The following is a 12,888-nucleotide window of genomic DNA, read 5'->3' as shown; positions in this document are numbered from 1 at the left end:
TTTTTTTTTAATTTCAACACACATTTTTATTTTTATTTTTTTTATTTCAGCAATTCAAATATCAATTTAGTTTTTTCATAATTTGTCAAATTTCACTTTAATCCATGAATAATGATAAAAAAAATAATATAAAAACTTATCACAAGTACATAATAACTAGTTTAGTAAATTAGTTTGCATGCGACATTGACTAATGGGAATCCAGTGTGGACTAGAGAACGCTGCTCCACATGGTGTGGATGAAATACATTACTTTGGCCTCAATGTACTGCAAAATAACAATAATGCCACTGCGCCCCCACTATTTACGGGAACTGTATGCCTTTAAATATTTTTTTTAAACTCCATTTTTCCTTCAGCGGGCGAGGCAGTGCACGAGTCTATTAAAAGCCTGTAATTTCCCATGTGATGCGATGGCGAATTTATATAAAATAAATTCGGATGTGACCATTCTTAGAGAGTCTTAATTCTACTATTATTAAATGATTTTTAATGTCGCAATTAATAAAAATGGATCGGAGTTCATAAATATTTTTTGAGTCAGGGAAGAAAATTGTTATAACTGTGTCTTAAACTCAAAAACACGTTTTAAATTTGAGATTTGCATTTGATTAGTTATAAGTTATCGACAAATAACAATTGTTATTGACAAGTAGTAACGATTGTTCGAATTTTACATGGCCAACAACAAAGTAACAAAATGATTTTTTTGCAATTTTTCCAATTGAGAGCTAGAGAAACTTATTAGCAAATTGCTAAAATTCGAAATATGAAAACAAATATTGATTCTTTATAATACAGTGAGTATAAAATAATAAGAAATCAGTAAACTAAACCGATATATATATATAACAAATGCAGTTTTTTTAAAATATATTAATCTCTTTCGGTATGTGCTTCGAAGATGAAGACAACGACCATTTCTCAAGATACAACGAGTGAACCTGTAATGACGTAGCACAAATCACTACAACGACGAATTGAGACAGTACATGAACTTTATCAACAGTTTGCAAAGAATGGCAAGAGAAGTAGCAAAAGAAAATGGAAGAGATGGATGAGTTGATTTTCTATTTGCATTGGGACAACCTCTATTATATAGGCACTCGCAGCCACAGGCTGAGCTAACGAAAGGTTAAGACTAAAGGTCGAGCAACTGAAACACCAATAGTAAGGTGAAAGATCTCATCCAGAAGGATCCACGCCCATCTTAGTGAATTTTCGAAAAATATAATAGCAAAAGATAGGTGAAACTTGGTGGGGCAGTATTGTTTTGATCGATCCGAAATTCGACGCACTCAAGTTGAGCTCATATGCTTGAACACAAGTCAAGTCTTCTCCGGTGCATATAATACCATTGATTTGCATATCTAAAAGAGTCTCTTGACCAATCATTTTACTCATTCATAAGTGTAACTCAATACAAGCTCACTCATGTCAACTTCATTTTCCAACGTGAGACAAACTCACATCCACTTATCCAATTTTTATTCACTCAAAATGGAAAGCTCATTGACACACAACACAATAAATACAATCCAATAATATATATGATATATATTATCCCAAAAAAAAAAACAAGGAAGCATAAGTAAGAAATCGTGCTTAGAAGTCTTCTGTTTAATTGTTCTCAGAGTGATTAAAACAACTTCAACTTGCATTTGTATTGATAAATTTTAAATATATTCAAATATATTTTTGTTGTTTAAAGAAGTAAGACCATAAAATTTTCAAATACTCTTTTACATATTTATATAATATTTCATGTTAATTAGGACGAATTTAAAATTCATTTAATAATGATGTCATTTAATATGTAAGATAAAAAATCTAAGATTTGATGTATTGTTTCATTGTTGACAATAAAATTATAATCGAAATCCAAGAATTCAAATTCATCTCCCAAAATGAAACCTTATTGTTCTCTAATGTTATAGAACTTAATAAAGAGCAATTATTTTGTTTTATTTTTTTCTATATATAATATCTCAGTCTACGTAACTGTTGAGGAAAATATCACCATGTTTAATTAATATAATCCTTTAATCTAATCAATTTGCTCACTTCTTCCCAGTTGATTCTTTTTCTTTTTATTTTTTGGTAATTAATGTTTCCACTAAAGCAAGTAAATCATCTTTATTGTTTGCCCTGAAATGATAATTGCCTCCGTTCAAGTATTCCAGTCAGTTCTGTTAGTTGTAAGTCGAATTAAGTAAGAAACTTAACTAATTTTGAGAAAAAAATCCAAACCCCCATTGCAGATCCAATGCTTTTTTTAAAACAAACTGAAAACCAACACAGAAAACCTCAACCCGCTGAACGCAAAATCGTCATCTACGTTCTCCTGACATATAAAACATACATAAAAATGATAATCTAATCTAGCAAACTAATTACCATATCTCCTAATTACCTATATGTATGATCTCTAGTACTGTATATATCTCTTCGATTTATATCTGACATACACACACACCTGAAACGTCACACTCAATGGATTGTCCATGTCGAAAATAATGCAATGGCAGTGCATACAGTGAGACTTTATTAAAGTCACAATGTCCACAGAAACTTACTGATTAAAGGAAAAATAGAGAAAGATCATTGTTAGAAAAAAGCACTAAAGATACAATGCAAAGCAATGGAGTTACGTTCCGTGGTTGGAAAGGGAGAGATGCATCATATATATACACACATATATATATATGTATATATATACACACACATAACTGAATCTGACTGAACCAGTCAAAAAGACAGAAATAAATTTCAAATAAGAGATATATAAAAGACCCTCGAGATTCTAGCTGGCCAGAAAAATAAAGACTAGATATCTTTGTTTCACCAATTCACTGTTGTCTGATGAACACAACACACGCACACAAAATACATACAATACATACATACAATATATACATATACATACATATATATACATATACATATATATTGATGGGGGGTTATGGGTGTCTGTTTTATGTGCTTTAATCGAACCATGTCTGTTGGGGGTTGTAGGGTATCCATGTTTCTTGACTGATGTACTAATAGATATCCCCCGCTTTTATCGTATCCTAATCCTGTTATCTGTCGTTATGGTGGGATGAGAAATCAATCCAGTGGTTGGATATAATGATTCATTTTATGTTAATAGTACAACAGATATATATACTTTTAGTTACTATCATGATTTAGGTAGCTATGTATGATTATTTCAGCACATGTATATTCAATGTACAATAATAACAATATCTCATATAAATTTACATAAATCATATATAATTTTTTATATCGGTTTATTTGTGTAAGGATTCTGTTTAAGATGTGTATATCAGATATCAATGTTGTCTCATATGTCGTAACTCATAGTGACAAAATGATGTAGAATAATAAAACACACAAATAAATAACTTAAATAAAAATAACTCAAACATAATTATGCACAAGTATAAATGCTTACGTGATGTCTTAGGACAAAATAATCACTAGAATAATAAATTGAGTTTACAAAACCAATCAATACCAGTGATTCTATGAAAAACTATCTTCTTTAACAAGTTAAGAAATCAATCTGCATTCTAAAAACAACAATAAAATAATCAAAGTATGCAAAAAATATATAACAAAAAGTGGAGCAACAAAACGAAATATTCAATAAAGTGTTGTCTTCAGATGTCTCCAACAATCACAACAACACACTTGTGAATAATCATATTCTTCAAACGTCGACACTCTGCGACTTAATTTTATCTCTGTAAGTATTTTTCTCTCTCTCCACTCTTGTGAGCAACATATGATCCTTATATTTATAGGAATGATTTTTCCTAGAATTGTTTCCTTGATTAGATATCTACAAATCATGGCAAGATAAAGTTTATATAAACATTTGTAAGCATACCAAATCACATCGGGAGTCAATCTCTATAAAATTCTAGAAAGACAAAATTCTTGATAAAATATTTAACAAAATCTTATTAATAACAAAAAAATAATTTAAAGAATAAATTATACTTTAGAACCCAAGAATTATTTTTCCTCTCCATAACAAATTAACAAGATGAATTCCTACCTTTTCTGTGGTAACAAGGACAGCCCGATTCTGTGCAGCTTTGGACCTCAGTCGTCCTCAAAGAAGGATTTTCATTTATCGAGCTTGAGTCGAGTTTTAGTATGTTTCTGTTTCGCATAAGGATAGTAGTTAGCACTTATGTAGCGCTTGTTCTATAGACTGGAAGCTTGACCCATGGCATGCAGCAGTGGCGTACCTGCCTGTCATGGTTAGCAGCTTCTACGGCCACCACCGGACTGCTATATACATAGATAACTAGTCGAAGGAAATTATTGCCTTTAAAATAGAACTATTTGTATGCAAATAACATTCTCCGCAATAACATGCAAAAACTAAAAGTTAGAATATTTTACTAAATAGTAGGTCTTTTGTGATACGGTCTCACGAATCTATATATGTGAGACGAGTCAAACCTACCGATATTCACAATAAAAAATAATACTCTTAACACAAAAAGTAATATTTTTTCATGGATGACCCAAATAAGAGATCCGTCTCACAAAATACGACCTATGAGACCGTCTCACACAAGTTTTTGACTTTACTAAAATATTATTATTTTTATTTGAATGATAAGAACTATGAAATATTTACGAATAAATCGTCTTACAAAGTTATCGAAAAATTTAGGGAATACATGGTAAAATAAAATTGCACCTCCTATAACTAGGTTTTATCTGTCTAGATTTCACTGATTTGGTACAAATTTTAGGGTTTCCGATGCTATTAGATAAACTTACTAATAAAATGGAAGGAAAAAAAACATGGTGGTTGAACTTCTTTTCAATTATCCTTTCATTCTATTACATATATAGACGTCACAAAAATGTCTTGTTCAAATGAAGTTTGAGTAGTCTGCTGTCACAAACAATGGGCCGACATGTCAAGAAGTGGGCCTTTTACTTTTAATTGATGTCTACCTCTGATAGAAGGCCATTGAGTTGGCCTGTCAATTTATTGGGCCTAAATATAATTTATTGCTTGTGGGCCTCCCACTTTGAATTGACAATTTGATAATATGAGTCAAGTCCTTGTCCCATGCTTAGTCCTCATTCTAACAAAGCATGTTTCCTTGTCAATGTCTTAATCATGAATCCCCTTTTGTCTTTGGATTATTGGGTGTTTATAAATAGCTTAAGAATATGGAAACAGGTAACAAGAATTGACCGGTTAGTTTAATGAATCGTCGGCCAAATGGAGATGAAAATAGAATGATAGTTATGTTCCATTTCAATTATTCGTATCGAAAGGAATGAAAAACGAATGTAATGTAATTATTTTTAATAATAAAATATTTTTTAATTTAAATTTTAAAATAATAGTTTTCTCAAGAAATATTGTTGTTATTATTGTTAAAATAATAATAATTGATGTTTTATTATTTATTTTAAAATCAATGTTATCACATAATTATATTATTATTATTATTATTATTTTATTTGATAAAATAACTATCATTAATAAAATATTACAATATTTATTATCAAATAAATATTTATTTAATGTTTTTTTTATATATTTTTGTTATATATCATTCTCATGAATATGAGAATAACAATTCTCATTGGGATGAGTATCTTTATCAGGCATGAGTCAATCCCATCGTATTCCTTCCTACCAAACATGAATTAAATCATAATAACAATAACAACAACAATAATATGTATTCAATGTTAAACCATCTTACTAATGAAAACCATGTCTGCATTTTATAGAATAGACTCGCAATAATAGAATTCAGGCATGAATATAGAAATAAAAGGAAAGAAAAGAAAAGAAAAGAAAAGAAAAGGATTGGAGACCTCTCGGCCCAACACTAGGCACTATATATGTTTGAAATATGATAAGATTGGTAATTGAAATCTTGGCAATGTTAACATAATGGTACCAATTCAATTTGACTAAAAAAAAATGGTGATCAAGTTACATAAAATAGTCTTAAAAAATTTGAGTTGTTAACAAATTGGGCATGTCAAACAAAATATAAATAATATTATTGTTTTTTTTTTTGGGTAATTTCATCAAAGTTTTCTAATTAAGATCACATTTGTGATGTCCATGAGCAGACAACCACGCTAACGATCAAGTGATATTCGGCACGAACCATAGCCATCTCCTAAAAGACTAATCTATCACATTCACTAACGATCAAGTGATATTCGGCACGAACCATTGTTCGATTCGAAAGATATTTTAAGGGTTACACGTGAACGTCGATAATAATAAAAACAAAAAGAAAGAATACTCCCGACTGCCAGATTTCGTGGAATAACATGATACACAATCTATGTATAAAATGTGGTTTTGTAACAATGTAAGTGTATGAGCTTTCAAACCCGGTGACGAGCCAAAAGGGTTGGTAGAGTACTTGTTCGATCTTAGGTTTTTATATTTTTGTAGATTATATGCATAAAATATATCTCTCCTCCAATAGATTAGTCATCGAGCTTTAAACACGCTCGCTTTAAGAGCCGTACCTGATGTTGAATGGGGCCTGAAACGAAAATTGAAAAACGGGCCCTCTTGTTGCAGTAATAAATATAAAATTCAATTTGAAAATAACAAATATATTAATAAATACATAAATATACCAAAAACAATATATTACATCAATAACAACTCAACAAATATTTAAAATAATTACATAAATACTACTTGTCTAGCTGTTTTAGAGGCAAAAATATTTATCAAATCTGTGTAATCCAATTGTCGGACCATTTGTTTCTCAATCGACAACATAGCTAGCTCATTTAGTCTATCTTGCGACATTGTTGATCGAAGATAATTCTTGATTAACAAGCGTCTAACCAAAATATTCTTACACTTTTAGTCTCTATAATCGTAGAAACTACAAAATCAAAGAATTTCTTGAGTCGAAATAACAAACTACAAAATCAAAGGACAAAAAAAATCCAAAAAATTACGAATTTCATCTTTCAACGGTCCACACATTCAAGATCTATTCACAATTTATTTTATTTCCTTAGACTATCCACTGATTAATTACACAAGTCGCACATAAAATTTATATAAAACTCATAATTCAATTATAACTAATTAAAAAATTTAAATCATGCGATGTGTGTTTTAGTTATATATTTAATTAATATTATCTTTAAGCACATTACAGTGCTCATATCACGAGTAAATTTCATTTTTATTGATGATTCTTTGGTAGATTAATCTACAAATATAAATATAAATGCGTATTTATAAAGAATATTTGGAATGAAAATAAAGCATAATTCATGAAGAAAATTACATACCTTTAGGCTTAAGAGAAGTAGAGGATCGTAAATTTTATTTGTTGAATGTGGACAAAAATTAGAGTTGAGATTTGGAATGAGTTAGAGAACAAATAACATATACTACATATATATTTATATATATAAATTTGGGCCCCTTATTAGGTCGGACCCTGAGACAACCGCTTCGTTGGCCTCATAAGAGGTCCGGCTATGGCTTTACCAAGACTTCTGTCCCTGTCACTGCCCTAAACTGAGTCCCTATACATACACGTGTATATATATATATATATATATATACGTATGTATGTATGGATCGGAAGAAAAATTCAAATCCTTTGATGAACAATATGAAGTTCATTTTTGCTAATCTGCCGACTTTGAATACCTTGCGGCGTGTGTTGGTGATCATCAACAACTTCAGTTATCTCATCACCACGAACATCATTGGGAGAACCGAAAACCATAAGGGTGGGGGCACGTCTGTGGGATGACCCCTCATCCAGTGAAACCATCTCGCTGTGGCTATGCACCGTCGGTTCCGGTGAGTTTGGTTCTTTTTTCCTCTTGTGCTTTACATCTTCATGCCATTGCTTGATTTTGTGTATAGTGTGTTCTTCCAGTATCGCACTCTTGAATTGAGACCCCATCTGTGTATATGAGGATAACATAATTATTTTTTAAGAGATCGAGAATCGCCAAACCTGTGGAAGGAAACAAGAACGAAGATTTCGTAAATTAGAACCTGAGTGACGAGGGCGTAGAGGGGTAGAGTTATGTAGCTGCAAAGGATCTGAACCATTATCCTGCATGAAATATATAACCCAAAACTTAGTTCATCTTCCTTAATTTTTTGACAATTCATGTTTACATGTAAAACTGAACATGTTTAATCAACAATCTTGTCCAAAACTTACGCCAAGACCACCCTGATAACGATCACTTCTACATTCTCATGGTAGCAAGACTTGATCCCAAACTGCCACTGCATGTAAACATTAAAACGTCAAAAAGAGGTGTCAAATGCCATTTCCCGCTCTACCAACGTATCGTCCCGCAGAGGCGAAACTAGCTATGAGAATCGAAAATTTATGGGTATTAGATCAAGTTTTTTCTGAGTATATAATATGTAAGTATAAAAATCTATAGGAAATTGCGTTTCAACGAAGTACATACGACACCGGACATGTTAGTACTTAATTAAACCAAGTTATTCCATCGAGACCAATTTTTAACTGATTTGAGGAACAAAATTCTATATAGACTAACTCTTAAGATTTTGGAAATTTCCTAAAACAGAAATATATTAATAAATAAATTGAACACATGTTAGAAACAGTCAGTTGTATGTTAGAGACAGCACGTACCGTAACCCATATGAAGAACGAAAACTCGAACGCATTCTGTAAAAAAAAAAATAATAATCCACCAATCGAAAATCAGATATTTCAAATTTTGTTAAATTTTATCAGATCTTCTTCAAGTATGTGCATGTATACTAGACNTACCATAAATAGGATGAAATGAAGCAGAGTTAAGACAAGCTGCGGGCGATTGAACCAGAAGAGATTGTTGTTGGGTTGCACCAATGGAGACCCTTTGATCACTGTGTTTTGATTTGTCAGTTGCATTGCCATTCTTGCCACTATCACTTCAAGTTTAGTTCCAATTACCAGAACTATCTGCAAAAATAAATAAATAATGTTCCATATTAGTATATTTTTGTTAGAACATGTACAAGACAGCTACAATTTCTGACATACTAAATATGCAAATGAAAAGGATCAAAATATAATTAGGTCAAACTGTACTACTTGCTATCAGAGGGAGAAATGAGACCCACAGATAGGCATTCCAACCTGTTAGAAGAAAACTATTAACAAAAATAGCATAGAGAAACTAATTTGATAAGGTAATTAAATAAGGAAAAACTAATTGGAAATAATTAGGTTTAAATAAATCATACCATGGACATCAACGAGCAAGAAGATAACGACTACGAACCACATGACGGGGCTGTACAATTAGTTCACAACCGATGGAATCGTTATAACCCATGAAGAAAATGAAAACGATATATTACACGACATAACGAACCGCGTCGTGCACATATAATTTAATTTGCTAGTTTCTATATGTGCAATATACAAAAAATTAATCTGATTTATCCAGCAGGATATACCTAATGCCAACGACAGCTTTGAAATCGTCTTCCAAAGATCTTTGTATGTACTTCTGGAAATTAAATGAATTATTTGTAGATAAATGAGCCTACAAACAAAAACACAAATAAATCCGTTATGTCTAAATAATTGCGAGATTAATAAATTTATATTTAAAGAATTATGATCGTACGTACTAACCGAAATAAATCCATGTCGCAGAGTTAAGTAGTCGATTTTCGCCACGGAACGAAAGAATTGCCGAAGAAAACATTTCTGCATCAAATTAATCCAAGTAGTTTTAATTTGTTTTATTTCTGAATACTTATTATTGCATTATGTAAGGTCATGTATCGAAAAGAACTCTAGAATTAAGTCATGATTTTGAAACTATCCCCGTAGCAGACTCGATTACTTATTCTCAACATTAAAAGATAAAATAAATATATTTATTACATAATAATAAGTATACAAAAAAAAGAAGAAACTGTTAAACTTACAATCCACAATAGAGGAGAATTTGATCCATAAGAGGTCACATGTCGTCGCCCAAATGTTGTTTGTCTTGCGTATCTGAATCTTTCAGGATCTATACGTACACATACATATATGTCATTTTCAATTTCAATCCCGAAATTTCGTACTATTTTTGGAAAAGACTTTTATCAAAATATATTTCTTATAATATAAAAAAACATGTGTTTAGTCAAAATATAGAACTGCTTTTAATTTTTTTAAAAAATAAAATTACAAATAATTAAGCCCAATACAGTGAGGTAAGCACCGTTGGCTGCCATGTATTCTACAGTTAGGGTTTCTTTCTCCCAGGCTTTCCATCGCTTCATCTGTGCATGGGGTAACATGAAACTTGAAATAATCATCCCATAAAATCAATATACAGGGTTTATATATATATATATATATATATATGCAAATTTTGAATACTAACCAGTCTCAAATATGTTGGTTGCTCTAGTGACGGTCATATCCACACTTTGACTGGGTTAATTTTGTTTTTAATATTATATATAAAAAAACTCTTTTTAATAAAACAACTTTTAATTTAATTTACCTACACTAGAGTAATATTAGTTGTATTTCTCTTTTTTTTTTCTTTTTTTTTTGAGTGGAAATCAGATATTATGCATTAATTAAATCAACAGTAGCTACATCCATCAACCACGATGGGTAAAAACCATCCATCCAATATGAACGAGAAGGATGAGATAAAGCAAAATACGCTAAACAGTGATCTAACTTGTTTGCATTTCTACTAACATGATTTAACTTTTTAAATCTACCAGAAGTTAAGATATCCAATATGTTCAAAACTAAAAGTCCTTGATGGTTGCGAGCCTCAGACTTCGACGTTACCTCTTTAACAACATTATAGGAGTCTGAGAAGACCCAAACATCAGAAAAGTTGTATTTCCCTTATCTTTGCATTTTACAAAATATTTAATATGATATTGTTCATATTCCAAACTGCATATTATGATAGAAATTTATTCAATCCGGGTACATATATACTCAAACTATTGAAATTGGCATATGTTATAATTTTGTTAAAAAATTTATGTTAAAGATTAAATCAAAGATATTTCAATTTATATCATTTTGATTTATGTTGCTAACTTGTTGGTATTAACCCTACTTCAAAATCAAATATGTGACATTAATCATATGACAATTCGTAAGATCAAACATTTGTTATTTTACCTAACTATGATAATTATTGCAATTCTCAGTATAAAAGTCTTGAGAAAATGTGTTATAATACATATATTTTAAGTTTTTTTTAAAGAAAATTTCCCTCCAAATCTAAGTTTAATCTTTGTGATTTCAACAAAAATCAAGAGACCTAAGATCACCAAGGATTTTAATTCGGATTTAAAAATCTAAGAATCAAGAGTATAACAAAACAGAAAATTGTCAAGGTCATCATTGATATTTGAAGTTCAACAAATATATATATTTTCAGCATTAACACAGCTAAGATGGCGAAGAGCTCAATTAGCTATGGAATTTCAGTATAAATTAATACTGAATAATTAAACTGTTTAGAGATAATTTTTTTAACCAAAGATAAGTATTTTGGCTAGGGCATAAAGAGAGCAGATGAGAGGATCAAATTAGCAAATAAAACATTTTTCCTGCTACGGACTTACAATTTCTTCAGACTAAAGATGCCTAAATCTTAAAATATCTTAAAAATTGAGGGGGGCAATGCAATTTAATTATTATTTTAAGAATAGATATTAAAGAACATATCTTATCAATATTATGATTCTAGCTAGTGTGTGTGTGTGTGTGTGTTTTTTTTTTTTTTTTTTTTTTTTTTTAAATATGATTCTAGTGATTAACACACATCTTCTTTTATAGCAATCAAAAATTTAAAACTAATTAAAAAGTTGGAGATTGATCTTTTGTATTAAATAGATTTCAAATTTTTTTGAGACAAAATAGATTTCAATCATAGTGAAGTATATCATTAATATTTTTTTGTAGCTTAAAGTGTTGGATCTCGGTTTTCCACGCGCCCAAACGCAGCGGAAGTTTTAAAATTTTTATTTATTTTGACAATCAAAATATGTTTTGCTTTGGGCGCTCGTATATTTTTATCATAAACTAAACATGCATAGGATGTTAGAAATTGTTATACCTTTGGTGAATAAATCACTGGTCTCCAACTATTCCGGGGTCAGCGGAGATAGCTCTTCGTGAATTCCTTACGAACGTTCTTCGATCTCCGAATCAGGTCCACGACTGAAATAATTGTTCGTCTTCTAACTTGCACTAGAAAGTGTAGAAGATTTTGTGTAGAGATTGAGCACGAAGAAAATTTGACTCAATACTATAAATCAGAATTTTCTTCGAGAGAAATTGGACTGAGAGCAATTTTTTATTCTTGTGAAGATGTATATTTAATGAAATCTCATTCCACTCTTTTCGGATGCCCTTTCACGTAAAACAAGGATGAAAATCTTATTATTCTTTCTAATATTTAATTTACTTAATTAATTAAATCAATTAAGTAAATCAAAGATCCAAAGAATATTTGCATGCCAAATTATGGTGATTCGATCTTTGTGCATAAAAGTTACGTAAATTAGGAATCAAAATTCCTTATTATTATTTCTAATCATTTCTTAACTTAATTAATCTAATTAATTAAATTAATGAAAGATTCTAAATATGCATGCCAACCTTGTCCAATCTTGATTTTCTTTTAATACATATATTTGTGAGATCACCAAAATCTAAATAAAACATGTTTACTTCTTTTGACTGTCTTTAGCAGTCATGCTCTCAAAATTTCTATAAGCTTATATAAACTTTATTTATAAGCTTATCGATTGATCATATCAAACTTATTTCTTATAAATTCAACTCATTGAATTTATTATCTCAACAG

At 30.3% G+C, this 12,888-nt stretch overlaps 1 protein-coding gene across 1 annotated transcript; it reads right to left on the bottom strand.

Moving 5' to 3' along the window:
* Nucleotides 1–7,599: 7,599 nt before the first annotated feature.
* On the bottom strand, nt 7,600–10,337 carry LOC140966627 (MLO-like protein 3). The gene is made up of 11 exons (XM_073426913.1): nt 10,258–10,337; nt 9,974–10,062; nt 9,675–9,749; nt 9,494–9,582; nt 9,278–9,327; nt 9,126–9,170; nt 8,820–8,989; nt 8,679–8,714; nt 8,229–8,296; nt 8,057–8,117; nt 7,600–7,961 (listed from the first exon to the last, which is right to left on the bottom strand). The coding sequence occupies exons 1-11, from the start codon at nt 10,334–10,336 to the stop codon at nt 7,641–7,643; spliced, it is 1,083 nt and encodes a 360-aa protein (XP_073283014.1). The 5' UTR covers nt 10,337; the 3' UTR covers nt 7,600–7,640.
* Between the last annotated feature and the right edge of the window lie 2,551 nt (nt 10,338–12,888).

Source organism: Primulina huaijiensis, chromosome 1, assembly GCF_012295235.1.
Source record: "Primulina huaijiensis isolate GDHJ02 chromosome 1, ASM1229523v2, whole genome shotgun sequence".
In the NCBI taxonomy this organism is placed as follows: Eukaryota; Viridiplantae; Streptophyta; class Magnoliopsida; order Lamiales; family Gesneriaceae; genus Primulina; species Primulina huaijiensis.
This window is presented reverse-complemented; position numbering and strand designations above follow the sequence as displayed.